At 36.8% G+C, this 27,574-nt stretch overlaps 5 protein-coding genes across 10 annotated transcripts; 3 read left to right on the plus strand and 2 right to left on the minus strand.

Moving 5' to 3' along the window:
- LOC18607954 (U-box domain-containing protein 26) lies at positions 1-1,761 on the plus strand. Its single transcript, XM_018116562.1, has one exon. The coding sequence runs from the start codon at positions 455-457 to the stop codon at positions 1,703-1,705; it is 1,251 nt and encodes a 416-aa protein (XP_017972051.1). The 5' UTR covers positions 1-454; the 3' UTR covers positions 1,706-1,761.
- Positions 4,581-7,337, minus strand: LOC18607955 (transcription factor bHLH95). Its single transcript, XM_018115177.1, has 3 exons — positions 6,652-7,337; positions 5,577-6,032; positions 4,581-4,908 (listed from the first exon to the last, which is right to left on the minus strand). The coding sequence occupies exons 1-3, from the start codon at positions 6,991-6,993 to the stop codon at positions 4,813-4,815; spliced, it is 894 nt and encodes a 297-aa protein (XP_017970666.1). The 5' UTR covers positions 6,994-7,337; the 3' UTR covers positions 4,581-4,812.
- On the minus strand, positions 8,635-17,067 carry LOC18607956 (E3 ubiquitin-protein ligase MBR2). Of its 6 annotated transcripts, none has more exons than XM_018115832.1 (10): positions 16,735-17,066; positions 16,541-16,566; positions 15,941-16,194; positions 14,841-14,932; positions 14,431-14,543; positions 12,367-14,282; positions 10,500-10,550; positions 9,297-9,395; positions 9,076-9,219; positions 8,635-8,974 (listed from the first exon to the last, which is right to left on the minus strand). In XM_018115832.1, the coding sequence occupies exons 6-10, from the start codon at positions 14,140-14,142 to the stop codon at positions 8,843-8,845; spliced, it is 2,202 nt and encodes a 733-aa protein (XP_017971321.1). In that variant the 5' UTR covers positions 14,143-14,282; positions 14,431-14,543; positions 14,841-14,932; positions 15,941-16,194; positions 16,541-16,566; positions 16,735-17,066; the 3' UTR covers positions 8,635-8,842. The 6 variants fall into 6 exon arrangements, with proteins under 6 accessions (XP_017971321.1, XP_017971320.1, XP_017971322.1 ...); XM_018115831.1 differs by having other exon boundaries at positions 14,431-14,541; positions 14,831-14,932; XM_018115833.1 differs by lacking the exon at positions 14,431-14,543 and having other exon boundaries at positions 14,831-14,932.
- On the plus strand, positions 19,197-21,029 carry LOC18607957 (putative nuclease HARBI1). The gene has a single exon (XM_007042397.2). The coding sequence runs from the start codon at positions 19,298-19,300 to the stop codon at positions 20,624-20,626; it is 1,329 nt and encodes a 442-aa protein (XP_007042459.2). The 5' UTR covers positions 19,197-19,297; the 3' UTR covers positions 20,627-21,029.
- Positions 25,703-27,297, plus strand: LOC18607959 (caffeoyl-CoA O-methyltransferase). The gene is made up of 5 exons (XM_018116513.1): positions 25,703-25,896; positions 26,015-26,094; positions 26,238-26,382; positions 26,504-26,635; positions 26,733-27,297. Exons 1-5 carry the CDS (start codon positions 25,804-25,806, stop codon positions 27,024-27,026), a joined length of 744 nt encoding a protein of 247 aa, XP_017972002.1. The 5' UTR covers positions 25,703-25,803; the 3' UTR covers positions 27,027-27,297.

Raw genomic sequence — 27,574 nt, forward strand, 5'->3', positions numbered from 1 at the left:
CCAACGCATTATTGATGATGCTCAATCAAATCTCAAAAACAGTAAATAAACAATCAGTCACATTACACACCAGTTGTTGATGTAAACAGAAGTTAGATTTTAGGCTGGAAAGAGTGGGGCCCAACCAAGTCGCACATTTCCTTTGACCAAACCTTTCCCACCCCGTGTTATCTCAATTCAACTCTTGGGTTAGGTTCCGGACTTTTAAATGCCACACGTGTGGCCCTTAGTCAGATAAGAGCAGACCCCCCCCTCCCCCCAAGCCCGAGCTCCTTCCCAGTCCCACCACGTCCTTATAGCTGTTGGGTACTTGTCGCACTGTTCCGAATTTTGCATATAAGTCCTGAAGCCAAAACCAGACACCATACAAAATTCCACAGAGAATTTTCAGAGTCCTTACCGCCCAACCCCCTCAACTGATCTACTGTTTTTTTTTAACCTTTTTTCGCTGGAGATGCCTGGAAGTAGAGAGCCATTAGATTTGGTTGGCGTACAAGTTCCTTATCATTTCAGGTGTCCAATCTCACTTGAGCTCATGCGTGACCCTGTAACGGTCAGCACCGGCCAAACCTATGACCGAACCAGCATCGAGTCATGGGTCGCAACCGGTAACACCACTTGTCCTGTCACTCGAGCCCCACTCTCTGACTTCACTTTCATCCCGAACCATACCCTTCGCCGCCTTATTCAAGATTGGTGCGTCGCTAACCAAGCCTTTGGTATCGAGCGAATTCCTACACCTAAACAACCTGCCGAGCCTACCGTAGTTCGGTCTTTACTGAATCAAGCTTCCTCCGTTTCAAATCCGTTTCAATCTCGTCTTTCTGCTCTGCGTCGGCTCAAGGGACTCGCCCGTGACTCCGACAAAAACCGTTCAGTGATTTCCTCCCATAACGCACGTGAAATACTCATAAACATCGTATTTTCAGACACGGGGTCTGGTTCGTCAGAGTTGAATCAGGAGGCACTGGCGCTTTTGGTAATGTTTCAACTCACCGAATCGGAGTGCGCATCAATTGCTTCGGATTCAAACAAAGTAATCTACTTATCACAACTCCTGTTCCATTCCTCAATTGAAGTCCGAGTCAACTCAGCTTCGCTCATCGAAATCGTTGTTGCCGGAACAAGATCGTCAGATCTCCGAGCTCAGATAAGCAATGTAGATGAAATCTTCGAAGGCGTCACCGACTTATTGAAAAACCTCAACTCTTATCCACGAGCTCTAAAAATCAGCATTCGAGCTTTATTCGCCTTGTGCTTAGTTAAACAAACCAGGCACAAAGCGGTTCAAGCCGGAGCGGCGGAGACGTTGATCGACCGGCTAGCCGATTTGGATAAGTGCGATGCGGAACGAGCTTTGGCGACGATAGAGTTGTTATGTCGGATCCCCTCGGGGTGTTCTGCGTTTGCGGCACACGCGCTTACGGTTCCATTGTTGGTTAAGACAATATTAAAGATTTCGGACAGGGCCACGGAGCACTCGGCTGGTGCGCTCGTGGCGCTGTGTTCGGAGTCGGAACAGAGCCAAAGGGACGCGGTGAGTGCGGGTATCCTGACGCAGTTGCTGTTGTTGGTTCAAAGTGATTGTACGGACAGGGCCAAGAGGAAGGCTCAAACGTTGCTGAAGTTGCTTCGGGATTCGTGGCCTGAAGATTCTATTGGGAATTCGGATGACTTCGCTTGCAGTGAAGTCGTACCCTTTTGATTGATACTTACTAGATTTTCGAAAAATCAAAGAGAGAGAGAGAGAGAGAGGAGGTTAGTTTTTAGTTTTAGTTTTAGTTTTTAAGTTTAAGTAGGNAAAGAGAGAGAGAGAGAGAGAGGAGGTAGTTTTATTTGTTTATTTTTGTTTAAATGAGGAGGAAAACGAAAATTAAAATTTCAGGGTCTAGATGGGGTGTATAGAGGAAGATTGTAATTTTCTTGTATGTAATTTTGTACGTAAGAATTTTTGTTAAGGAAAGCAAATGAAAAAGATAGATCTGTTCTTGTTGTATTCAATTCTTTTTTCTTCTTTTTTTTAATTCATATATTGCTGGAACTCTTGATGAGGGATGATTAGTTTATGGGTTGAAAGAGCTTGCAAAGCCTTCAATAATTTTGAATACTTGATTTGATTTGATTTAATTTGGTGGGTGCGACACATGTTTCATAGCTGTTGGCAGACTTTTCCTGAAAATCAGAGTTGAACGTTGGCTTTTTGAAAGAGCTTGACCTGCTTCTGTTACTACTAAACTAGATATAACCATGTAGGCCTGTCTCTGATTCAAAAATTCCTATAACTTTAGCCCCCCCACCCCCCTTAACACATCTACTTGGTTTGAATTTGTTTTAAGAATCAAGAACACCTGAAACCAACCACAAAACAAAGAAAAAAGAAATCCCTGTTTTTGTTGTAAAGGTTGAGTCGTTACAATAATTTTGGCTTCTCTCTGAAATACTACAAATTACAAACCCAGTACACAGAATCAGTTTCTGGCAATCAAATGATAAAAATGTCTACGTTTTGAGCGGGGAATAAACGCGGGTCTAGTATCTGATAGCTGGTTATAGAAAGCTGAACCTCACAAATCACATTCAAACCCTGAAACTTTGTCCCCTGGACTCCAGACCACCTCCTTCATCTATCTTTTTCTCCCCCTTTTCCCTATTTTCTCCAGAGGGTCTGACAGTAAAAATTCGGTTCCCTTTTTTATTTCTTTGTTTGGGCTACCCTGTTAATTCCTGGCTATCTGTTTTATTTTTTCAATCTCTCCTTTTGCTGTGGCTTGAGATGGCACATCAAATGAAAACTTGAACTGCGTTTTGACCGTGGACTGCCAAAGATAGCTAGCTCTTTTTTCATACTCGCGTGCAGCGTGCATGCTGGAGGTCCACGGAAGAATCATGGAATGGAAACAGGGAAGGGGTAGGGTCCCCTCCCGATCCCGAAGGACCCCCCTCCCCACCCCAATGGTAGAAATGGAAAAATATGTGTGTGGCTTAAAGATGTGGGGAGATGATGGTTCACATGTTGGTGGGAATAAAACCATGGAATCACATGGGCTGGTTCATATTCTTCCTCCCTGTGGGTGATGGCTACTAGTGCTCACATGCCCCAAACACCAACTTTGTTCCTACTCTTTTGGTCACAACAACAAATGGGGAACTCGTTTGTCTTCGCTCCCTCTTTTATTTTTCCAGCACTTGGGACCCAACCATTAATGTTTTCCCTATAACTTTTTTGAATTTGGCGCTTGTTGAATTACCCATGTTCTGCCAAATCATGGGGGGTGTTTAGCCTGGAAATAATCTGCAGAAGATGAGAGTTTTTATGGCGGTGGATTTTGCAAGTAGCTCTCCGGATTGGCTTAGGTTGACGACAACCATAGAAAAGCTTCATCAAGTGTTTTTGACACATTACTCGAAAACAACCAGAACCCAGAACATGAACACATTAAGCATTGCCAACGCCAAGGCCTGCCAATTTCGTACATACAATGATTCAACTCGGGCAGAATCAAATTGTTGTTTACCATTACAGGAATCGCTTTGGAACATGCAGCAACAAGTTTCCCTTGTTTCTTTTTTACAGTTCTTCTCCCCATTATTCTTTGTTCGTGTTTGATTTGATCAGTCACGTTTGTGTCACATGGAGTAGAAAAGATGAAATAATTATCAAGGTTTATCCATTCAAGGTTGTGATTTGTGAACAATGGAAGAGCAACGCCTCGTTTTCTCAAACGTCGTACGCGACAAGAAATATATGTCCTGTACAGTTGCTACATACTTCTGCTGTAAAGACATTTCATATTATTCAACATTTGGATATTTACATATATTTTCTCAATAATTCATAAACTGGAAGAGCTTTAATCCTTGATTTTGCCCTTCCTTTTCCTGCTTTACATTTTGGAGCCCCAGATAAGCTTTGATATTGACGTTGGGATTTCTTTTCCTGAGGAGTTCCTCAACTTCAGAATTGAAAGACAAAGATATCCTACTCTTTGTTTATATTTCGGGCCGAGGAGCCTTAGACAAGCCTGATCTTGACATTGACACTTCCATTTTTTAGCCCAATCCACCTCAGTTTGGGTTGTAGAATGTGATCCACAAAACATGAGAAGAACTTGACCCGAAAAGATTACTCTATTTGAAGAAAATTTCAGAAAGGACCTAAGACCCAAGATACCTTGCTCAAAGACAGGGTTGGACGGCCCAAAACAACAGCTTAGTGTCAAATTAATTAGTATTTCACTCAATCATTTCAAGAGAAAAAGAAATAAAGAGATTAACGACCAAAAGATCATGGTATTGAAGTTTATGCCACATGCTAATCAGAAACTTATCTCTCTTTCCCGTACTAGTGCCAAATTAATTATACATGTACATTTGGAGAGTTCGGCATCATTTGTCTGTCATAATTATCAGTGAAGTATGAGGGGAAAGAGGTTGAAAATGTTTTCATGCATCGAAATATCTTTGATTTTCTTTCTTTCTCTATTTTTTTTCATGTTAATAATTATATTTCTAACTGGGGCGAAGCACAAAGCCTGTACTTTTATGGAAAATATGATTATATATAGCTAGGTTGGAGATTGCAGCCTTTTAGTACGGACCAGGGAAGGAGGGCAGCTAGAAATCATATCCTAAGGCTGCAACTTCGAACAAACAAAGCTACCTTGAAGCACAGACAGACTAAAAGCTTCAACAGAGTATTTCTAGCTAGTTGGTAAAAAAAGGATCTTTTCCGATGGTGATAGATTTACTCCATCTCTGGTAGCTTTGACCCAAAGAAGCAATGATATTTGAGGGCCAAGTTTTCTGGTATGATCAGGAAGAGACCCAGCACATGATCTCACCTGCAGCCTGTTTGAACATTTCGTCGGCTTGAAATGCCTCTGACAGCTGACTGGAAGCTCCTCCAGCCTGCTTAATACACCCAACATAGAGTTGGTATGAGATAGATATAAGTTGGTGCTTTAACATTTAATGTAATATTCAATAAAAGGCTGTTATTCTATATATGATCTATCTCATTTAATTAGGAATTCATAAGACAAAATCCTTCATATGTCAAAATCAAGATTCTCGTTTTTTTTTTTGGTGAGTTTCCAATACATAAAGGACATTGCCTAGAAATCTGAGGGATTTCCACCAACAAGAATGTCAACAATTAGTCCTAGAGTTGTATCTGCAGGGGTTTTCATCCATTAATACAAGCCCTAGGTCATGAAATTTAGATCACACATTAATTCCAGTAGGATATGAGCTATTTCTCAGTGCGCCACTACCATCTGAAATTTCCAGTCTAAGAGTTACATTTCACGTACTATAAATCAGTATTTCGGGTTGTTGTTAGCTCATAACAATGTCTAAAAGAAAAATCTCTTGCTATTAGAAGTTTGGTACACAAAAATGCCGGGTAGTTAGCCATGAAATAGCCTTCGAAATTATGAGAAGTGGGGTTGTGACATACATTATGTTACAGTAAACTTACATGCAACCAGCATCTTTAAATGACTTGAAGTAGCAAATTATGCTACAAATATAGATAATATATGAGGCAGAGATCAGAGAATGAAGTACAAACTCACTTGCGCTTGAATCATGAACATGCTCTGATCAGAATCTGAGGAAACATGCGCAGACATCACCTCTATTTTGTGCTTCTCCAAAATATAGCAAATAGCGCTGAAGAGCCCTGGCTTCTTTGCTGAACAAACGCTTATCTGTGCTTCGTTACCACATATGTTCAACACAACGTTGGAGGAAGTCCATGTTTGAAATAATACAGGGAACTGAGAGACCGAAAGAGAACTCGAAAAATTGGTTGCACTAATATTGGCCAGGTCGCTTGAAGATACTTGATCAGCCAGGAATGCCTCCCTTGAATCAAGAGCTTGCTTTTGGGTGGTCATCATGGAGGGCTCACAACCAAAATTAATGGCACCTTCGAGCCTCTCCAGCTTTTGTTTCTGTAGCTTTTGGAGAGTTTGTTGTAGGGTTCTGATGTAGTTTACTGCTTCATCAACTATGGTCGACTTGTCAGCCTGTACAGAATAAATTCGATGAAGTTAACCCCAAGGCAATAATTACATCCTAATCTTCAATCAAATGCTGAAAACTTCTTGAATTTATCTGCCTGCAGGTTCAGACTAACCGTCAATAGGAATTGGGTTGCAGATTATGACAACTCAGCTCCAATAAATACATTTCCATGTTAACCATAAACAAATAAAGGAAGCAATCTGACTATATGTATTCATTTAATCCTTTTCAATAACTGAAACTATAAGTGACACGTTTTTTACTTTCTTTTGAGAATGACGAAATTAGTTGGCCTGGTGTACTTTTTCTTCCCCTTGTCCTCGTAATTATTAAGTTCTCATAATTTGTCAAAAACTTATTAATACACGTAGGTAACTTCTGCCAACAACCTTAGAAGGAACCCAAACACTAAGAAACAAACAGATAAGGGAGGGTTTCTGCATTTTTGGGCTGCACTCAGGGTATACATGCAGCACCATTTTTTCTTTTATTTTGCTTTTTCACGAAGAAACAACGTATCGACATTTCAACAGCATGCCCTCTAATAAAGTATCATCACTTATTTTGTTATTAGCGACCTTAATTTAATCTTGACAAGGTTTTGTTTTTTCTTTTGCTTACCTTAGGAGGAAGCTGTGGAAGCAAAGCATGAAGGTTAGCAAACATGTTCCTCATCTTCTTTCTCCTCTCTCTTTCTGTCCATATATGCATCTCATGATCTGATTCAGCACCTCCTCCTCCTTTCCCTTCTCTCACTTCTCCACTTCCTTTCCCATTCTCTCCGACTGATCCTCCTCCACGGCCTCGCTTATTCTTCTTGGCCTCATCACGTAAAGTTTCTTGTTCTTGCTGGTTCTTGCCTGATTTCTCTTCACTACCAGCTGAATTATTATCTGAATTGGATAAAGCCCATGACTGGCTATCCCATAACAAAAAACTATCATGGCCGCCTTCTTCAGACATCTGGGTATAGCAAAGCCAGAAAGAGAGAGAGAGCTGAGAAGAAGAGAAGAGAGGAGGTGTTTAAAAGGTGGCAAAGAAGGCAGAAAGAAAAGGTGAAAAAAGAGGGAGAGGGGGATTGTGCTTGGAGAAGGGAAGGGAAGGGGAAGTGAAGGAAGAGCCCAAAATACAATCATAAGGCAATGCGCCGTTACTGAGAATCAAAACAAAAACGGATATGTATATATATAGGGCTTTAGCCTGAAGCGCGTTGTAACAAAGATTTCTTTCTCTTTCTCCCTTCCAAGGGTCCCACAGCCTGATGATGGCCCCCACCTTACTTTGGCATTTGCCATAAAACCAGTTTTACATTACGTGCCCCCACTGTTTCTCTCACAAATTACTCTACTTGTTTTCTTCTTCGGAAAAAAATTTGTAAAAGGGTTTATAGTACTTGTGAATCTTTCAGAAATGAATACAGGAAAAATGGGTTTGTTAATCCTATCCCATTATACTTAGCATATGCTTGCAGGTGTGGTATCTCTTCGATGTTCAATTGCCAAGCTCAAAGGCGTTCATTTCAATATCTGAGTCTACCCAAACAAGCAAAACCAGTTCATCTTTCAACTGATCGAAAGTATATAAATAATGGGGATAGGTCTTTGGGTTATTTAAGTCTAAATTCCAGTAGTTAAGGTGAAACTAGTGGCAATTATCAAGAAAGAAAAAAGTTTTATGTGTAGAAGCAAGTGAGAGTGCAATGCGCTGTTCACGCAACACAGAAACGGCTGCTACATCTGTTGATGAGTGATGATATATGATACATCTACAATTAGACTAGTAGTATTATAATTTGATAGAATAAAGAAAACGTGGATGCGTCATCATATCAAACAGCCACAAGCCATTTCATATGGCCGTTATTTACCACTAAAGCCTAGAATCATCATCGAGATCTTTCAATGAAACTGTAGATGATGCTTTTTCTTTCTCTTTTATACTGTCGAGTTAACAAATTAATTTACAACTCTGCAGTAGGATTGGATTGAATACTTAGTTTCTTAATATTTTACCCAATATATCTTATAGCCATAATAAGTAGCTGCTCATTTGATTGATCTATGGTCCAAATATGGACTCTTAATGTCCATGTTCCATGCTCTGCTTCTTTCTTCAGTACTAAAAGAAAAATCCCATTCATCCATGTATATCAATTAATTACAAAGTATTTATTCACTGTCAATACATCAAATATGTATTAATGTAAAATTATCATTTCTAATAGGTGAACTGAAGTTAAACATATAATGCTAGGTCTCATTAAATCTTTATAGTACTTGATAGCTTTTCCCTTATATAACCAGTTAATTATATCACCAGCTTAGTTAAAAAAAAAAAAAACCAAGAAATGGCTTCAACATATCACACGGGAAAGCACAATTGGCAGCATCATGGACTAAAGTTAGCTAAACAGCTATCTCTCTCCAGTGTAGCTAAGATAGGAGCCGCCACTTGCTTCTGTAAGGGGACCGGTTTGAGTGGTAAACACAGGCACCATAATGTAGTCATGAGGGGCAGCACGGTGCTCCACAGACATACAAAGCCAACTGTTCATAATAATATAGCACATTCATATGTGGTTGCAGAAAAACAATGAACTACTGATGACCTTAAAACTTGATAATGTCATAAATATTATTTCAAATATTTTATGATTGTCATGATGCTTTATGCAAGTTATTCCACAAACTCATCCTGCAATTTATAACATTAACAGAAGCCGGTTTAAATCAGATATAATCCACCCTATTATTGGATCTAATGACCCATGAGAAGAAAATTAAATTTCTTGCTCTAACAACAGTCTTGGCTCTCATTTAAGCAAGGCTGTTGTCTTACAAATAGGACACAGGTTCTTTAGCATTAGCCACTGTTTGATGCAGTTAGTGTGGAAGTCATGACCACAATCTAGTGTCCCAGTATCATCCCCATCAGCATATTCTTCCTGCCATTATTGAAGTTCAAACAAGGTAAAGAAAACATAAGCTGACAGATAAGCAGAACAAAGCTATTTAAAGCAGCCATTTACTCTGATCTAAATCATACCTGACAGATACAGCAGGGTTCCAACTCTTGTGGGGATTCTGTTGTAGTGGATGAATATTTCTGCTGTTTCATCAACTTCAGAATGGTTTCCTCACTCAGCCCAGTGCTCACATCTCCTATTCGTTCTTCTAACGCCAACAGTTCCTAATGTTGGAATTGTTACGTGAGAAGAATAACCTTCAATTTGAAGTGACAGGCACAAAAAAGCAAGCCCTTTTTACCTCATAAGACATGTTATCAACATCAAGGCGCATATCTCTATGTCTGTCATGAGTTTCAGCCATACCATGATATATGAACGGATCAAACAGCATATAATCCTGAAAGGTCATCACAAAAAGATCTAATGTCAAAAACAGCACATAATCTAGGAAAAGACTGAGAATTATTCCCGGACAATGGAGCACCTTCTAGGCTTCTAACCAGGTGCTCCACTAAAAGAGCCGTAAATCTCTCATTCGGTGGAAATTGTTTTACAGAGTATTTAGACATGTATTCTCAAAGGTAAGACCTGTTTCTTTTTCTCTTTTGGGAGCAAAGGGTGCAGCATCCTACTTTATTTTTCTTCAAACATGGATGCTAAGTAAAGATTCAGAGATTGCAAGAAATTTTTGCTTAAAGGATGCTAAGCAATGGATGTGACCTGATGGACGAAAAAAACAAGACTATCCAACGAATAGAAACATGGCTTAATGCAAGGGTACATCACCCTATCCCCTAGCATGTTCAAATGTTAAAGCAGTCTAGACAATGATCTACAGAAATCATACAAACCTACCATGCACCAAATTATTGAAGTAATATGTTTTACACTAACTATCAACTCCCACAGATTATTCAAGACTAAGCTAGTGCAATAAAAAAAGACTTAAGTTGATAACATAAGCCATGTTGAATTTGCTCTCCACAATAACAACATATTCATTTTTCTCAACTAGCGAAAGGAGGCTGATCGAGAATGAGAATGATATTGTTTCTGCTCATCGGCACCAAATTGTCTGCACCTTTTACCAATTCCCTTCAAGAGATGGCATACATTCCAAACAAAGCACTCTAACTGCTTGAAGCTACTAAGTTCCGATTCAGTCCCCGAGGAACAAAATAATTTTCAAAGAAATAGAAACTCATTGAAGTAGGCTCTTATAGCAGCTTAAATGTATTTAGAAAAATATGGTATGAGAGAAAATTTTTGGGAAAGGATTGGATTTGCAAATAAAGCATATGACCTATTCCCACCATGAATAAAATTGTTGCAAGAAAAAAGCAAAAAGAAAAGGTAACGAATCATTTTCAACCTTAGCCAGCTAATTCATTATAGTTAATGTAGCCAAAAATATTAAAAAAAAAAATACTCTACTGTGAGTTCGCAACAAATTATAAAATTGTCATGGTAACATAAGCATCGCACGAATCAAAAACCAAACCTCAATTCGTAAGTTCTCCCCCCTACGCATGGCATTCAAGACTTGACGAATCTGACACATGGAGAAGGAAATGGGCAGTAAGTTATTGGAATTTTTTCTTAATTTCAATTGCCAAACCAATCCATTGTGGTTATAAAAAATACTAATTTTACTACTACAACAAAATTGCCAACATATATTTTTCGCCTCAAATTTAATCGGGCAGCTTATGTAAGCTAAGAAGCAAAAAATATGATTTCCATAACTTTAACAGATTATGTAACAAATATGGATTGCATAATTAGAAATTGAGCAAAATGGAGATGTTTTTAGCATTTTTTTCTCTTGAAAAAATAAATAATAAAGAAGAGGTAAATAGAAATCATCCACATACAACAAAGTGGAACAGAAGAAAAAAAAAACACAAAAGTGAACATAGCCTGAGAAAAGAGAGAACTAGCAAGATGGAACATTTTTAGTAGAGAAAGACAGAGGAATAAGTGGGTATGACATGACCGTTATAAATGTCTATTTAATATAATGTAAAAAGCTGCAGTATCCAAAACTGCATCATGACATTTCAATCTATTATAACAATTTCATGGAAAAGTAATGTCAAACTGCCCTATTTTTGCTAGGTTGAGACTGCTGAAGACTTAATATCCTAATCAAATATTAAGGTTTCAACAGGTTACACTCAAGGACAAAAAGTGGTGAAAAGATGACCCATATGCATTGGACAGATAAAAGCACTAATGGCAACAGATTATTTGATTAAACACTAAATACAGATTAGATATGAAAGATGAAATCACCAGGGATCTAATGGTGTGCACAGCTTGCAAAAAGTGTTAAAAGGTAAAATTATTCATATAGATGAGCCAAGCAGCTTGCAAAATCGCTCACACAAATGATGAGATATGGAGCCTGATTTGCTACCAGTTTGTCTTATTTCCTTTTAGAACAAAACCATGTTCATATTTTCCTTTAGCTCTTTTTTTTCCCCTAAAATAAATAACATTCCAATATTAATGCTAGAATATCATACAAACTTAGATTTTATGTTTTCAGAAATTTGAAGATTACATGTTCCAGAACAGGAAAATTTCCATCAGAATATGAGTAAGCACTAACATGACATGTTAACTGCAATGATTAATTCCAAAAGCGCAAATCATAAATAGTGCCAATGATATCAAGTATGAAGCTCTAACAGAAGGGGGAAAGAATAGACAGCTAGTTAATTCACAAAATAAGTACAAGATTGTGATATAATTTTCAAATGAAGCAATCTTTGATGAAAAATGAGGTGGACACAAGCTTTAGATAAAACAATACCTAAGAACAGATACTTCAGGGAGAACATCAAATATAAAACATGGAAAGAGAAGAATCTATGAAGATGCATGTGTCTTTCTTGACAGTTTAATCTAACATAAATTAATAAATACAGAAAGGTACATTCTAAATATCTTACCCAAAATGAAGTTGTGACATGATGAACACCAAATACGAAATGAGGACAATGACAAGAACATATCAACAGCAATTTAGTTTAGAAATGAAACTTATTTCCTCTTAGAATTGGTTCATATTTTATATTTTTGTGTCTATGAATATATAAACCATGTGTATGCAAACAGGGGTGTAAGTTTATATGCATATAAAAACAATATTAAATACAAAAAACTAACAATGCCCTCAGAGTATAACTGAATGACACTGGTAATTGTAGAACCCTAACAACCATCATTATCTAGAAAGCAAAATATGTTACTATTTAGGATTTAAATTAATTGAAAACAAACCCTATTCAGGTAGCCTTAGACATATAAATGAACAGAGGCAATGAAGTTAAAAATTTGCAAAAAATCTTCAGAACACAAACCTCAGATATTAGCCGGTGTCTCCCTTCAATATCAGCAGCCAAAGCTCGCAATGACTGGGGCATCCCTAGAACATCATCACCTTGTCTCTCCAATAAGAATGCTGACCTTGGGTATGGTTGATTATTACCTTGGCCATTAGATCCAGATGGCACCACTGTCTCTTGTGAGGATGCAGAAGGGACTGAAGACAATGGTGGGAAATGGCCACTATGACCACCAGATTCAGAATCAATTGGTGGAAATAAAGACCAAGGAGCAAATTCTGATAGTCTTTGTTGATTATGTATTGAAGGGTTGTGAGGAGGAATCCAGGCAGGAGTGGGCAAAGGATGGACGCTTGAACTAGGACCAGGTCGACTGGAGGATGGAACACCTCCAGAAGTGCTAATATTTCCAGAAGCCAAACTCCAACCCGTTGGATCTTGAGCCACATTTCTCATCTCAATTGCTGGAACAAACATGGGATGCTCTGCATTGTTTCTTGGGATATGTCTTATGTTGGGTTCATCCCGTAATGCAGCAGCTCTCTCTCCAGAATTAATAGAACTTGATGGATTGCCGGTTCTAGAATTGGAAGTATTATTCCAAGCAAAAGGATGCACATTTCTTGGCACAAAAGAAATAGTCCTCATATGAGGTTGAGTTGGGGGAGAACAGGAATTTCCAGCTATTGCTGCTGTTGGTCTCAAGTCTAAAGAGTCACTGAATGGGGAAGATCTAGATTGAGTAGAAGAGCCAAAACTAGAATGCCCTGCAACCCCAGTCGATGATAAACTAAATGGTAAAGATTCTTGTTGGTTTCCCAGATTTGCTCTTCTTACACTTGAAGAAGGAAAAGCATCAGCAACTACTCCTCTCATACCAAGCCCAACTCTTGGATTTGACTGATCAGGAGGACTAACATTGAGGAAATTCCGAGAGGGTGTAGATAAACTCAAGCTGCTAGAAGCATCATTACGAGCAGAACCATTATGCCATGCAGCATTCTCAATTTGTTGAAAACAGCTTGAAGTATCAGCAGAATAAGACTGTCCAGAAGTACCTTCAAGGGCCTTCCTCTTGCAGGATAAACCCCAACTGCCCAAGGAAGAGCCAGAGCCATCATTGCTTTCCTCCCCAAAATAATTAGAGCTTCCAGATGAACTTCCAACATTATCAGAAGAAACACAGGCATTAGACATCTGCTCTCTTTCCAGTCCACCTGAGTTGTGGAGATTAGGACCTAGACCAGTTCCCACAACTGACCCTCCATTACCACTGCTGCTAATAAATCCTTCATTTAGATTCACACTCTGTGGGATATGATTAGAGCTGGAACCCTGCAAATATATAGGCCCACTTCTGACCTGATTGCCACTCCGTCCATTCAGCCTCCCAGGGAAAAAGACATTTGGTGGTTCGATCCGCCTTTCTTCTGACCTTGGAGCAGCCCCAGCACACACACCAAAAGAAGAAGACCAGCCACACTCCATTTTTGTTCCATCATCATTAACATGGTGATTTAGAACATCCTGCATCACCTGGTTTTGTAGTCTCAATCTAGAGCTCGGTTCACCAGAACTCCAGCCACTAAAGCTCTGAACATCAGGAGTAACAGCATTTCCATGCATTGTCCCACCAGCAGAAACTGTATGATTGGATAACCGAGTTTCCACAGGATTCAGCATGTTATGCAAAGAGTTCGGTTGACCAATACTAGCATTATTGGGACTAGATCCCTCATCAATGTTAACAGTTTCAGGGAAGGAATCAATGGGACCCCCCTGACCTTGCATCAGGGACAATATCTTCCCCCTAGAAATATGTCTGAGATGCTAAATATTCCAAAAATCCAAAAAAAGATGCCCGTTCCAGCTGCGCAATTCTCGGGTCAAAATGTGAAAGGGATACACAAACTCAGACTGTTAGTTGAAATCTGAAAAGATAGGGACAACATGCGAGAGTCATTTACTTCAGTTATGAAAAGGAGGGAAAAGAAGAGGGAGAGGGGTCAAGCAATAAAGGAAGAAAATTATGTAAAGTATTAACAAGCACACACACACAGTATTGCAATCCCAACTTACAAAATAAGTTCTGAAACTCCTGAGTTCTTTAGCTTTCCCAGGTCATATAGGCTTGACTGGTTGCATTTGGTGTATCATGTATGTTAGCAAATGAAAGCCTCAACCAGTAATCTCTTGAACCCAAAAGAAATAACTACCTCAGTGACAACAGATATAAATTTTTTACAGGAGGTGCAGGCAAGAATAACTTTATGTTACATGGCAAGCAACAAGAAATCCTAATAGGTCAATTAGATAAAAAAACGAAGTTAAAACTGAACATTGGTCTATCAAAACAAAAACAGAGTACCAACAGCTCTAGTATCTACCATGCCAGCTCAATTAGAGATTTAGATATAAACTTATATCAATTGACTGGTTTATGGTTATAAGGAAAGCAGTTGATTGACTATTTATTTACCCCGAGAGACCTTTTGCATGGCATCCATAAGGCAGTATTTCTCTGGTGCAGCCGTTATGGACATTTCGAGCAAAAATATTAGATGATCCGCAACATAAAGTCCTGTAAGTAGAAAGCAGCAAATAAGAAGAAAATTAACAGAACACATCAAGCCACAGAGAATGTTTACAAGAGGTTGCTTCTGAATCTTTCCTAAGCATCACATAATGAAGCACTGGTCAAGGATTAACTTTTCTTCCAATAAATCATGCAGTCTAAAGTAAAATGCCCATGATGAACAACTTTCTATGTTTTTCCAGTCAAATCTCCCCCTCCCTCGGACATTATAATTTTTGGCTTATCAGTATATTGAGATGACTCAATCCAGTTGAACAAGATATTTTATTGTTTTTACTTTTTAGATCCCAGAGTCTTGAGATTTACAATACTTTTGGCTGTTACTTTGTTCTTTTATTGGCATCGTCCCTCTCATGCAACATTAATTACAGCAAGGATACTAACTGAAACTCACAGTTTCTGACTGTATGGAACATTCTCTATAACTCAAGCCATCTCCAAGTCACTGTTCAGAATTGCGTACATGCAAATGCACCTGGGCATGTGCAAAATCATGTTACCAGAACTAACCATCTCAAATTTTTTGTAAATTTTTTTTAACACTAATTAACCTAGCCTTTTCATTAACTCATCCACTTGACATTCATATTCAAGATGACACTTAAGATTCATAATTATGAATAAAATGTAATTTATGCCAACTTTAAGGAAGCTAAGCAATGCAATCTTTCTTCCCATATCTTTTCTACCTTCCATGTTGACATATAAAGACACACAATTTACAATCACTCAATGCATGTGCAAAATCACAAAGTTTATAACTAGTTAGTAGTTACCATTCACATTAAGTTCAGAATTAAGCAGTAAAATGCTACGCCCCATTACAAATGAAAACACCATTGCTAGAATCCTACAACTCAACTATAACTTTGTCAATATTTTCATGCATTGTCATCCAATAACCAGCTACAAACAAAAACTAGAATAAAGAAAGAATTGAAGAACACTGAAGAAATAACATCAGATAGAAGCACAATGATATTAAATTATTACCACATACAATCTGGTCATTAGCACTTAGCTTCGGCTCACAGACAGGAAGGAGTTCAATATCTTTTGGTGAAGAACATTCAGGCTTTTGCACCAAATGCTTTGAGGCAATGCAGCAGATCAAAAGGAAACTAAAATGCTGAGGCAGCAGGAATTATAGAACAAAATGTCGCTTCTTCAGCCTCAAAGTACAAAATCAACAAAATGCAAGTTGAAGAGGCAGGATCTCAGCCATCTAAGAATGCAAAATAAAACATCTGCATCAAGAAAAAACACAAACTTTATCACATTGACAAACCCATTAAACTAAATGGAAACAACCCAAAATAATGGTCTTTTAAAAATCATGTACGCTGCTTCTTGTACTAGTACAGGTTTGGGTTTTTGAAACAAGAAAACCTAATCCCCACTCTTCCTTTATTTAGTTTAAAAAAATTACCAAATTGGACATCAGATGATTAAATTGAAGAATGCCCATATCCAAATATTCGGCCAGAATTTTATTTTATTTCATTTCAAAAAAAAAAAAGAAAAAGAATAAAATCGCAAATGCTTGTAGATAAATACCCAATTAAAATTAAATACTGTAGCAAAGAACCCAACCTGAGTCGACCTCGATCCCTCGTATTCTTTCAAAACAATCGCATGAAAATTGAAGTAAATAATCAGAAAATTAGCAAAACTTAAGAAATCCCAATAAAGGGTAAAAACTAAACATCTTGAAAAAGCAGATTATTTTAGATCATTAAAGCTAATATATTTTATTAAAAGACAATCGCATGGATTAAGAAAAATACCTGAACAAAAAACCTGAGACGATGAAATGAAAACCGATCAAAAAAATTGGGTCTTTGAGATTAAAAGGTATTAAGAGACACTGTTGTCAAGAGGGGAATCGAAGGCGTTTCTTAGGGTTCTTTTTCTTTTTTTTTTTTTTTTTTTCAGAATTTTGTACTTTTCTCTTGTTCTCTTTCTCCTCTTTGTGTTTCAGTTACTTTTCATTTCTGATGATAGAAAAGAGAACAAAGAAAAAAAAAATTATCAGAATAGGACAAGACCAAACCACTGAACAATGGACGAGAGACAGACAGGGAAACAGAGCCAGTGTATTTTGTTTCTAACCTTGTTTTTGCCTTTTCATTTTTTCTTTATTAAGTTTGTAATAAAATTTTTTTAAAAAAAATAGGTATAAATTATAAATAATAAAAAAAATGGGGTCTCGTCTAATTTTAAGATTTAGGGTGAGGTCAGTAGGAGTGGTGGTGGTGGAAGGTGTCTTGAGTCATAAGTGCTTGGAGGCATTTTATTGTACACGTAGCTTTCATGCATTACCATGGGCCCCATTTCTCTTTTGTTTTCATTTTCTGTCTGATAAAAATATACATATAACCCTCTCCCATTGATGGTTCGGGGAGGCAGGAGGAAGGGATGGGTAAAAGTTTTGCAAGCAAGAAATTTTACTTTTCATTTTTTTTTTTTTTTTAGTTTTTTTTTTTGTGATGGGTGTTATTAACTGAGTCAAGAATGAATTTGGGCCAACCAATCCTTGGTCTGGGTGGGGAGGCAAACAAGGCTTTAATGAAAAAAAGGCACAGAGTGGTTTTGGGTTGTGCCAACACCCAACATCATTTCAACACATTAGGCCATAGTTGTTGGTGCTTAAAGAAGATGCATCATACCGCAGATGTTTGGTTTCATTTGATTTGGCTTGGTTTGAAAGATATAGAAGAATTATTGGCATTTTAAAGAAATATATATTCCTAATTTAATATTTTTATATATTATTTGTTTCAAAAAATCGTAATGTACTTTACCAAAAATGGGTACCGAACATTTCCATTTGTTGCAAAATGGTTCAATTAAGATATAATACACGAAAAAAGTTCTTGAACTATGTAAAAAAATTTAAATAAGTTCTTATTTTTTTATTCTATTCAATTAAGTTTTTATATTTTTATTTTGAATCAAATAAGTTTTTATGATTAATGGTTGACTAATTATCATTAGTTAATCAATTGTTATTTTCATATTCACGTGACATTGACATGAAATGTGAAAATATCATATGATCATATTATCATATCATATCAACATGTCATGTTATCATCAATTATAACATGTCAATATATTTATATTAATGTTACATAGTATAGAATGATAAATAGTAAGTTGATTAAGTCAACTATTAGTAAGAGGTTATTTGGTTCAAAATAAAAGTATAAGGACTTATTTGATTTAAAATAAAAATATAAAGTTTTAATTAAATATAATTATTATTTTAAAAAAAAATTAAATAATTTATAAAAAAAATTAGATATTATGTTTAATATCAACTTCTAAGTCTTGGCGGTCAAATAACTCCAAATTTTGATGCTTATAAATTTGTCTCCGCCTTCCATTCTTAATACTATTTCTCAAATCAAGTGCAACCTTACACACTTTAAAAATTACTTATTACCATATTTCAAAAATTACATGTGTTGTCAAGGTTTTTAAAAGAATCGTATTCTTAAATTATTTTGATACTACTACTTAGGGATGTGTATTAGTCGATTCAAACTGTAATAATTAATTGAATTCGATTAATTTGGACCAATTTTTTCAATTTTGGTATCAATCGGTTAAGAGGAATAGTCTACTCAATTATTTTAGTTGATTTTCAGTAAAAAAAAAATTATAATTGAATCGATTGAGAAATTGACCATTAATTATATATTTTTAAATATATTTTACTTGTAGTTTAATATATATAAAGAATACCTCAAAGATATATTGTATGTATAAATATTATTAACATGTTAAAAATATTCCTAAAATAGACTCCACATTTAAATAGAATACCCAACTAAAATAGATCGAAATAGGTTAGTTTCGTTTATTTTTTAAATTTTATTATAATTCAATCAATTGTAATTATTTTTTAATAAAAAGATGATTAATTTAATTTTTAAAATTTTAAAATCGAACGGATCAAATGTTGAATCTTAATAATTATCCAAAGCATCCTAAATTTGGTTGTAAAATTTGTCCCAAATAAATTGGAACTTAATCCTGTTGGGTCAGAAGAAAAGCCCATTGGATCATCTAAAAGAAGTGAAATCCAACAGAATAAACCCAAAAACATTAACGAAATGAGCAAAAGAAAAAGTAACGGAGTAATGTATTGATAGATATTGAGTTCACGAAACTCACGTGCCCCAAAAGAAGGTTCCAAAAAGTACAAAGTCCACACAAGCAAGCAGCCTAGCCAGATGTGTCTAAGTATTTGGTCCTCTCTGATTCACCCACCCAACACTCTCTGACACAAACCTCGATTCCCAAGAAGACCAAATTCCGCATTCCCCGACAAAAAGGCAAATTATGGATACCCGGAAATTGTCAGCTTTAGTCTCTTCCCTTGTCTCTCAACTCCTCTTATTGCTTCCCATTTTCTTCAATTCTACCAATTCCAATGATTTCGTTTCCGATAGGAACCTCTTTTCCGTTCTCAACTATTTGCTGTCGTCGCAAGAAATTGCCGCTACTCTCTCCTTCGTTTCTGTTTCCAGGAAACGGAAGAGAACCCAATGTTCAGAATCTGATTCTGAGCCCATTGTTGAAGAGAGGGACCAGGAACTCGGACATCGACTCGGAGATGACCGAGTCAGACTCGGCTTGACTCGGGATCCTGACTTGTTCAAAGCCTGCTTTAGAATGAAATCTTCCACCTTTGAGTGGCTCGCTGGATTGCTGGAGCCGCTGCTAGAGTGCCGTGACCCGGTTGGTTCACCGTTGAATCTATCGGCTGAGTTGCGGCTCGGTATTGGTTTATTCAGGTTAGCCACCGGCTCAAGTTACCCTGAAATCGCTCAAAGATTTGGGGTTTCCGAGTCAGTAACTCGTTTCTGTACTAAACATTTGTGCCGCGTCCTTTGCACCAATTTTCGATTTTGGGTTGCGTTTCCTAGTCCAGAGGAGCTAAAGTCAGTGTCTTTATCTTTTGAACAATTTACGGGGTTACCAAATTGTTGCGGTGTTATTGATTGCACTAGATTCAATATTGTAAATGAAAACAATGGAAGCATCGACAGCGTTGCTGCTCAGATAGTGGTGGATTCATCATCAAAAATCTTGAGCATTGTCGCTGGTTTTAAAGGAGATAAGGGTGATTCTAGAGTCCTTAAATCTTCAACTCTGTATAAAGATGTTGAGGAAGGGAGGTTACTTAATTCAAGTCCAGTGCTTGTTAATGGAGTGGCGATAAATCAATATTTGGTTGGTGACGGAGCGTACCCTTTGCTTCCTTGGTTAATGGTACCTTTTGTTGATGTGGTTCCCGGGTCGAGTGAAGGGAAGTTCAATGTGGCACATCGTGCAATGCATGTTTCAGCATTGAAAACTATTGCTAGTTTGAAGAATTGGGGAATTTTGAAAAAACCAATGGAGGAAGAGCTCAAGGCTGCGGTTGCTATAATTGGGGCTTGTTCAATTCTGCATAATATTTTGCTTATGAGGGAGGATGATTCTGCATTGTGTGAATTGGTGGGAGATTACTTGGTGCATGATCAGAGCTCTCAGTGCTATGGGGAAGCTAGCTTGGAGGAGAATTCAATTGGGAAAGAGGCTTCTGTTATTCGAGATGCATTGGCCACAGAAGCTAGAGAAGCTCATGTTTCAAGTTTAGGACGGCAACCCAGAGATTCGGTATAATTGCAGTTCAATTAGATTGCTAGATGCAGAGTTTAAATATTGCCGAATTTCGACCATTCATGATTCAACAATTTTGAAATAGGTAATTGACGATTCTTTTGCTCATCTGAAATAAAAAAAATGACATCTGGACTAGAGATTTTTTCTTCCCGGCATTACTCCTGTCACTAAGGACTCTTTCCCTTTGTCTCTTATTTATTTTGGTCTACCGATTGATTTTTGAAGATGGAATCTATTTCAGCTCCTCCATACATATCATAGGACAATGTAAGGAATTCTTTTGTCTGATTGTTGTAGGTTGGATGGTAGCTATTTTAATACAATAGAAAGCGTGTTCTTTCTTTTCTAGTGCAACAAAGTCTTTTACTCTCAACTGAGAAGTAAAATGGCAGATTATGAATGACACATTGCCAAGTAAGTGACATGGTTCCTTGTAAAGACATAAAGGAGAATATGGATAATTGTAATGGTTATAGATTGCTCTAAGCAAAAACATGATAAGCTGTGGCCTTGGTTTAACTGAAATATGTTATAAGATGGAGAGAATTTGGCACGGTCAACTCATTTCTTGCAATCAGTTTTCTCTGGTGGGTGTGCTTGAACACAAACCCATAGTGAAATGTAGCTTCCAGTGCCTCCACTCCTTGACCATTATGGGGCTTTATACCAAATGGGGTGACCCTGCAATCCCAGAACCACGTTCACCAGCGTATTGTTCTAGAATACAGTTCAGTTTTGGGATGAATACTTGCAAAATGTTTATTGGCGATTTGTTGCTTAAAAATATCATATCTTTGCATATTTTTCAATTGCCAAAACCTCACATCTCGCATCTGAAGTCTCAAGAAAACTTGAAACACCTCTGTTTTGATGTACTTGAAGTTTGGCTGTATGATTATGTAGCTTACCAGTAGCTGTTAAGCTTCTAATTGCTCTCAAAATTAATTTCAAGCTAACTTGTGTATCTGCTATCATCTTCTATCTTCCCAGTAGAGGTTTAAAAAACCAGCATTCTTCATGATACCATAATCAAAATCTCATAGATTTTGCTGTACTGAAATAAAGTTTGGAACTCATGAATAGCGAGAAAAGCAGTGTAATTTTATGGATCAGGCTGCAGCTAGAAGATTTCTGATTGTAGGTGATCATATTATGAGAGAAAACATGATTGCCAACTGATACTGCGGCATGTGTAAGAACACTGGTGCAAATCGGGGAGCGTATTTTGATCCCAAGCCTTGGCCATTGTGGCTTGAAATTTTGTGGTCTTTGTTTCAAGCTATATACTCTGGCGGAGTCAAAGGCTGTTTTGGCTACAAAGAAAGACTGCATGAATTGGAGTTTATTTCCATTAATATGATCTCTAATGTAGTATCTTGAAAGACTTAGTCAATTCTTTCAATGATCTGGGGTCTGGAAATTAAGGAATAACCATACCTCCCAAGGACTTCAGCTTTGCTTTTCCTATGCTTAAACTGTACTCCTGTCTTTTGAGTACTCTCCATAGATGATTATACATGTATATTTATACACACACCCAGATTGGTTTCTCTTCAAGAGCTCTTTTTTTCTTTTTGAGAAAATTATGAAAAATAACTTTTCTTGATAAAAGCATTTAAAAAATAACCATAAAAATAAATTTAATTATTTTTAACTATATTTAACCATGACTTAATAAAAATACCCTTAAAATTATTTCAAATAAATTAAACCATTCATCACAATTTTTCCTCCATTTGTGCTTTCGATTTCTCTCTCATCATCCCACTCTTTCTAAGTATATCGATTTCTCTCTTCAGCATTCATATGCTATACTCCCGATTTCTCTCTCTCGCGTTTTCAGATTTCTCTTTCTTGTGCTTTCAAGATACCAAAAGATGGTTTTGATATGGTTGGATGGATGGTTATTTGAGAAATTTGATTTTTAAGTATTTTAGATAAAACTAAAATGGTAGAAATAATCAGAGATATTTGAAATAGCTTTGAATTGGATCAATTTGAGACTTAGGCACTAATAAATTCAAAAATTTAAAATTTATAAATCTAAATTTTTTTAAAAAAAAATTTCGATTTTAAGTCGAAATAGATGCTTTAAATTAGAAAATTTATGTTTTGATTTATGAAAACATGTTAGAAACACTTTAATGGATGCCAAATTGTCAAAAAAATAAAAAGAAATGAAGAGAGTTGAGAAGATTTGAAGTTTTGGTTCGTAAGTAATAAAAACATTTTAGATATTAAGTGTAACAATAATATTTTTTTAACATGACGCACAATAATAGTATTTTTTTTTTCAATATGACATGTAACAATCTAACTATGAAATGTCACATGTTTTTTATACATGACGTGTAGCAATCTAACCATGACGTGTCACATATTTTTGTATATGACGTGTAACAACTTAACAATGACGTGCAACAACCTAATCATGACATGTAACATGTTTTTGTACTTGATGTGTAATAACATAATCATGAATATAACGTGTTTTTATACATTACGTGTAACATCATGATGTATAATTTTATTAAGGGTAATTTTATCTAATTTAATTAAAATTAACTAAAATTATAAAAAAAAGTTATATTTAAAAATATTTTATTTATAAGGATTATTTTTAAAATATTTTTTTTATTTTTTGTATTTTTTCTATTTAGACAGTTTACAAACACACACACAGAGAAAGAAGTCTAATTTGAAGTAAAAGTCGTTGAAATTTGTAGTGCCTGCAAACAGTCAACGCCCTCATTTTTTGACCCCGTGAGATAATTGTGGACTTCCACAGTGCAACTAATAGCTGCCTAAGCTTCTTTTTCTTGAATATTAAAGGTAAATTATGGGATTTGGTAAGATTCGAAACAGTTCTAATACTAATACTCTCTCTGACTGTATAATCACGTGCATTATTAAATTTGACTTCTTTAGTTTTTAGGGAATTCTTGAACGATTTGATTTTATAATATATACACACTTGTTCGCAGGAATTGTGTTTTTTCCTTTGAATCTATAGGGGAAGTGGACCTCTAAACAAAATCATGAATTAACTAGAAAGGAAAATATATAGAGAAACAGGTCTGAACATTTCTTCCCTTTTGTTGTTACTCAGTTCATGTGCATGGGTTCATTTCTTTAGGATCTGTTATATGGCTACTTGTCTAGATAGGATTCTTTTCTTCTGTGTTTTTAAAAGGTTCGGCTAACGATCCCAAGTCAAAACCCTCTAGAAAATTTAGGATTATTTAGTCTTTAACATCTGATTTTTTATTTATTTGATGTTTGATTCAATTCTAGAAGCGCATTGAAAAATCTAAACGTACGACACTGTTTAAGACGATTGGCAAGAATTAATACTGGCCACACGAATCTGCAAAGTTCGGTAGAAAATTGACAAAAAGTTGTCAAGTACAAGTACGAAAGGCAAACGTTGAAGATAGAGAAGGATGGTGTGGGCTCGTTATAGCTTAAGTGCCAATATGCCTCTAGCTTAATGATAAAGGGTTAGGTAATTGGGAAGGTCCCTTTAAGAGAAAGCTACGGACTACGTGCCATCTTCATCATTAAAACAAAAATAGACAAAACAGCTGCTTTAGTGGCTGCCTATTATCACAAGAGAAAAAGAAGCGGGCAACCCCATCAGAAAGAGAGAGAAAGGCAAAAGGTTTTTAGCAACGAAGCTTTGACTCAAACCCAATGGACTGTCCCATCTTTCACCAAACGCGGTATTCAATTTGACAAACCACTCCCCACAGCATTTTCTCATTATAATTAATTACATGCCCTTGCCTAGAGTATAAGTTGAGGAAGGAGTCTTTATTAGCTTCTAATTTTGTAATTAAACCTTAGTGCTTTTTGAGAAACATTTGAGTACTGATGAAATTAAGACGGAAATGAGAGCAAAATTGTGACATTATCCTTGAAATAAACCATGGCGGTGTGTCGTTTCTTCTTCAGAATATAAATCGTAACGTTTGGCCAACAATACTGCCTTTTCTGTGCATGAATTCAAGAGAAGCCTCTGGTAAGGCAAACTTGTTTCAATTTCTTAATCTTTTAACCCCTTTTTTTCATTCACTTTGGGTAGAAAAAGCTTCAGTGTCATTGTCACATTGGAGGACAAATGGTGCATTTCGACCTAAATTTGAAGCTTCATTATGGTAGGCACCACTGAAAGCAAAGAGGAGAAATTTCAAAGACAAATGGAGCACTCAATTTGTTTTTCCAGGATAATGTAGTTCGTTAAAAACAATACGTAATTTACAAACGAAAAGAAGCCCTTACCCATGAAAAGAATAAAGAAAAAAAAATGTTGCTAAATGTAACTTGATTTTGCTGCTCAAAACCAGTTTACCTCCTTATCCATGACCAACTTCCTTTAGATTCTTCTCCCCCTCTTTTCTACATCTCTTCCCCCATTCACCAACCTCTTACCAACTCCCATTTGCCTCGCATATACATAAACCAACAACAAAGTTGGTGGAACCCACCACTACCATCCACTCAAAAACTTACTAATACCACCTCTTGAATAATTCTTCCTAATCTTGATAAGAAAAAATTGTCCACGGAAACTAAGCTGCCCTGCTTTTAATTTGATAACTAATCAACTAACTTGTCATTAGAGGAGCACTGCTACTATATTTTTGAAGTAAAGATGAATTAGTAATTTGACTAAACATAATGGTATCTATAACTAAACAGATGAGCATTTTCTAAATATATATGGTGCTAATCCTGTACATGTATCAATAAATTTCTTGAATGTACAATTATCTCACTATAGAAATCTCTTTACTCCAATAAGTCATTTAGGTTCAAATTACTTAAATTTGGTATATTGTAAAGCTCAAGGAAGCAAAAATATGCTCTCATTATTGGTGGACTCACCTCATCATTAAGTCATGACCCATTTGGTTTACTTTCGACCTGTACCACTGCCACAGGGTGAAAGAATGGGACCCAATTCAGACTCATGAGATTTTGGGGGTTCACCAACCCCCGACCGGGTTGGCAGGCAGCCCAACCACAAAAAAACGCGGTCTAAACCGGATTTTCGACCTCCATATAAGCCTATTGGATGTCCTCTCCCAACTCAGGTTACCTTTACAAGGGAATCAAAGCTCTCTCAATCCAGAAAAACAGAGAAGCAACAGAGTAACCTTTGGAGATTTGTACCAATGGCAACTAATACCCAAGAGCAGCAATCTCAGGCTGGTAGGCACCAGGAGGTTGGCCACAAGAGTCTTTTGCAAAGTGATGCCCTTTATCAGGTATCATCATTAACTCTTAAGTATCCAAATTTTTGTTTTGACTATGTTGAACCTTTCATTTTTAATCAATGTTTTGACATTAGTTTTTGATTTTATTAATGGGATTTTGGTTTTGCAGTATATCCTTGAGACGAGTGTGTACCCAAGAGAGCCTGAACCCATGAAGGAGCTTAGAGAATTGACTGCCAAGCATCCATGGTTCGTTCTTGATTCAGATTCTCGAATTATCATTACTCTACATCTATGGGCCTCCTTCGTTGGTTTTTTTATATATATATTTGTCCTTTTTCTGGTTTGGGATTTTAAGTATTGTTGGTTTGACTGGAATGATATGGAAACAGGAATCTCATGACTACATCAGCTGATGAAGGGCAATTCTTGAACATGCTTCTTAAGCTGATCAATGCCAAGAACACCATGGAGATTGGCGTCTACACTGGCTACTCTCTCTTAGCCACAGCCCTTGCTCTCCCTGACGATGGAAAGGTGGTTAAAGATTTAACAGACAAAAAATGCCCTTATCCCGCAGACTAAATATCAGACACACAAAAAAAGCAGTCCTTAAATGACACAGGATATTAAACTCACGGTCTTTTTAATGTTGCAGATCTTGGCCATGGACATTAACAGAGAAAACTACGAGTTGGGTCTGCCTGTAATCCAAAAGGCTGGTGTCGCGCACAAAATTGATTTCAAAGAGGGCCCTGCTATGCCAGCTCTTGATCAATTAGTCGAAGATGTAAATTTCACGAAACCCCATCCATTTTTTTAAACTTTTTTTTGTCCTCGGAAATATCGACAAACTGAGAGTTATTCTATATGGAAAATTTTCGCAGGAAAAGAATCATGGATCCTTTGACTTCGTCTTTGTGGATGCTGATAAGGACAACTACATAAACTACCACAAGAGGCTAATTGAGCTGGTGAAAGTAGGTGGTTTGATCGGCTACGACAACACCCTATGGAATGGCTCAGTGGTAGCGCCCCCTGATGCTCCTTTGAGGAAGTACGTCAGGTATTACAGAGACTTTGTTTTGGAACTCAACAAGGCTCTTGCTGCTGACCCCAGGATCGAGATCTGCATGCTCCCGGTGGGTGATGGAATCACCCTTTGCCGTCGGGTGAAATGAACCATTACCCAAGGTTGACCTCGGCGCGAAATTTGACATAAATATCTTATGTGTTTTTCAATTGTCAAATCTTTACATATATTCTGTATTTTTATCATATAATGCCCGGTGGATGATTGAAGAATGCCATATCATCATGGTGTAAATTTATTTTGGTATATTTGAAAACATGCCTTTGCCTATCTACCATATGAAATCATAATCAATATTTTCTCAAGATAAGATTCAAGTTCCAACATTTTCGACCAATGTAACATTTGGACTTGTGCAATTTTATCTCTTTTGTGCTTCACGAATAGGTGGTCTACAACGCTTACTCTTTCTTTTCTGCATTTAGTTTGGAATCTAAGCAAGTTATGATACAATTAAGAAATATTTTCATAACTAGCCGGTATATTTAGGTGATACCTGCTCGATGATGTATAGGTTTCCCTAGAAAACAAACATAAAAATGATACACCCAAAACGTCAATAACGTGTGAGGGGCTTTGTCAGTAATAAAGAATGATTCTAACTTGTCATCAGACATCCGGCAATGTGTTAGGGGT

This window comes from Theobroma cacao, chromosome 2 (genome assembly GCF_000208745.1).
Source record: "Theobroma cacao cultivar B97-61/B2 chromosome 2, Criollo_cocoa_genome_V2, whole genome shotgun sequence".
Taxonomy (NCBI): Eukaryota; Viridiplantae; Streptophyta; class Magnoliopsida; order Malvales; family Malvaceae; genus Theobroma; species Theobroma cacao.

Bases quoted from the DNA above. Each gene is read 5' to 3' on its own strand.
- LOC18607956 (XM_007042393.2), bottom strand. From the start codon at position 14,142: ATGCAAGGTCAGGGGGGTCCCATTGATTCCTTCCCTGAAACTGTTAAC. The intron at 9,396-10,499 runs GTTTGGTTTTTG...ATGACCTTTCAG, and splicing joins GGGAGAACTTACGAATTGAG to GATTATATGCTGTTTGATCC. The intron at 8,975-9,075 runs GTATGATTTAGA...CAATAATGGCAG, and splicing joins AACCCTGCTGTATCTGTCAG to GAAGAATATGCTGATGGGGA.
- LOC18607954 (XM_018116562.1), top strand. From the start codon at position 455: ATGCCTGGAAGTAGAGAGCCATTAGATTTGGTTGGCGTACAAGTTCCT.
- LOC18607955 (XM_018115177.1), bottom strand. From the start codon at position 6,993: ATGTCTGAAGAAGGCGGCCATGATAGTTTTTTGTTATGGGATAGCCAG. The intron at 6,033-6,651 runs GTAAGCAAAAGA...TATTCTGTACAG, and splicing joins TTCCACAGCTTCCTCCTAAG to GCTGACAAGTCGACCATAGT. The intron at 4,909-5,576 runs GTGAGTTTGTAC...TGTATTAAGCAG, and splicing joins TGTTCATGATTCAAGCGCAA to GCTGGAGGAGCTTCCAGTCA.
- LOC18607959 (XM_018116513.1), top strand. From the start codon at position 25,804: ATGGCAACTAATACCCAAGAGCAGCAATCTCAGGCTGGTAGGCACCAG. The intron at 26,383-26,503 runs GTGGTTAAAGAT...TTAATGTTGCAG, and splicing joins CTCTCCCTGACGATGGAAAG to ATCTTGGCCATGGACATTAA. The intron at 26,636-26,732 runs GTAAATTTCACG...AAATTTTCGCAG, and splicing joins TTGATCAATTAGTCGAAGAT to GAAAAGAATCATGGATCCTT.
- LOC18607957 (XM_007042397.2), top strand. From the start codon at position 19,298: ATGGATACCCGGAAATTGTCAGCTTTAGTCTCTTCCCTTGTCTCTCAA.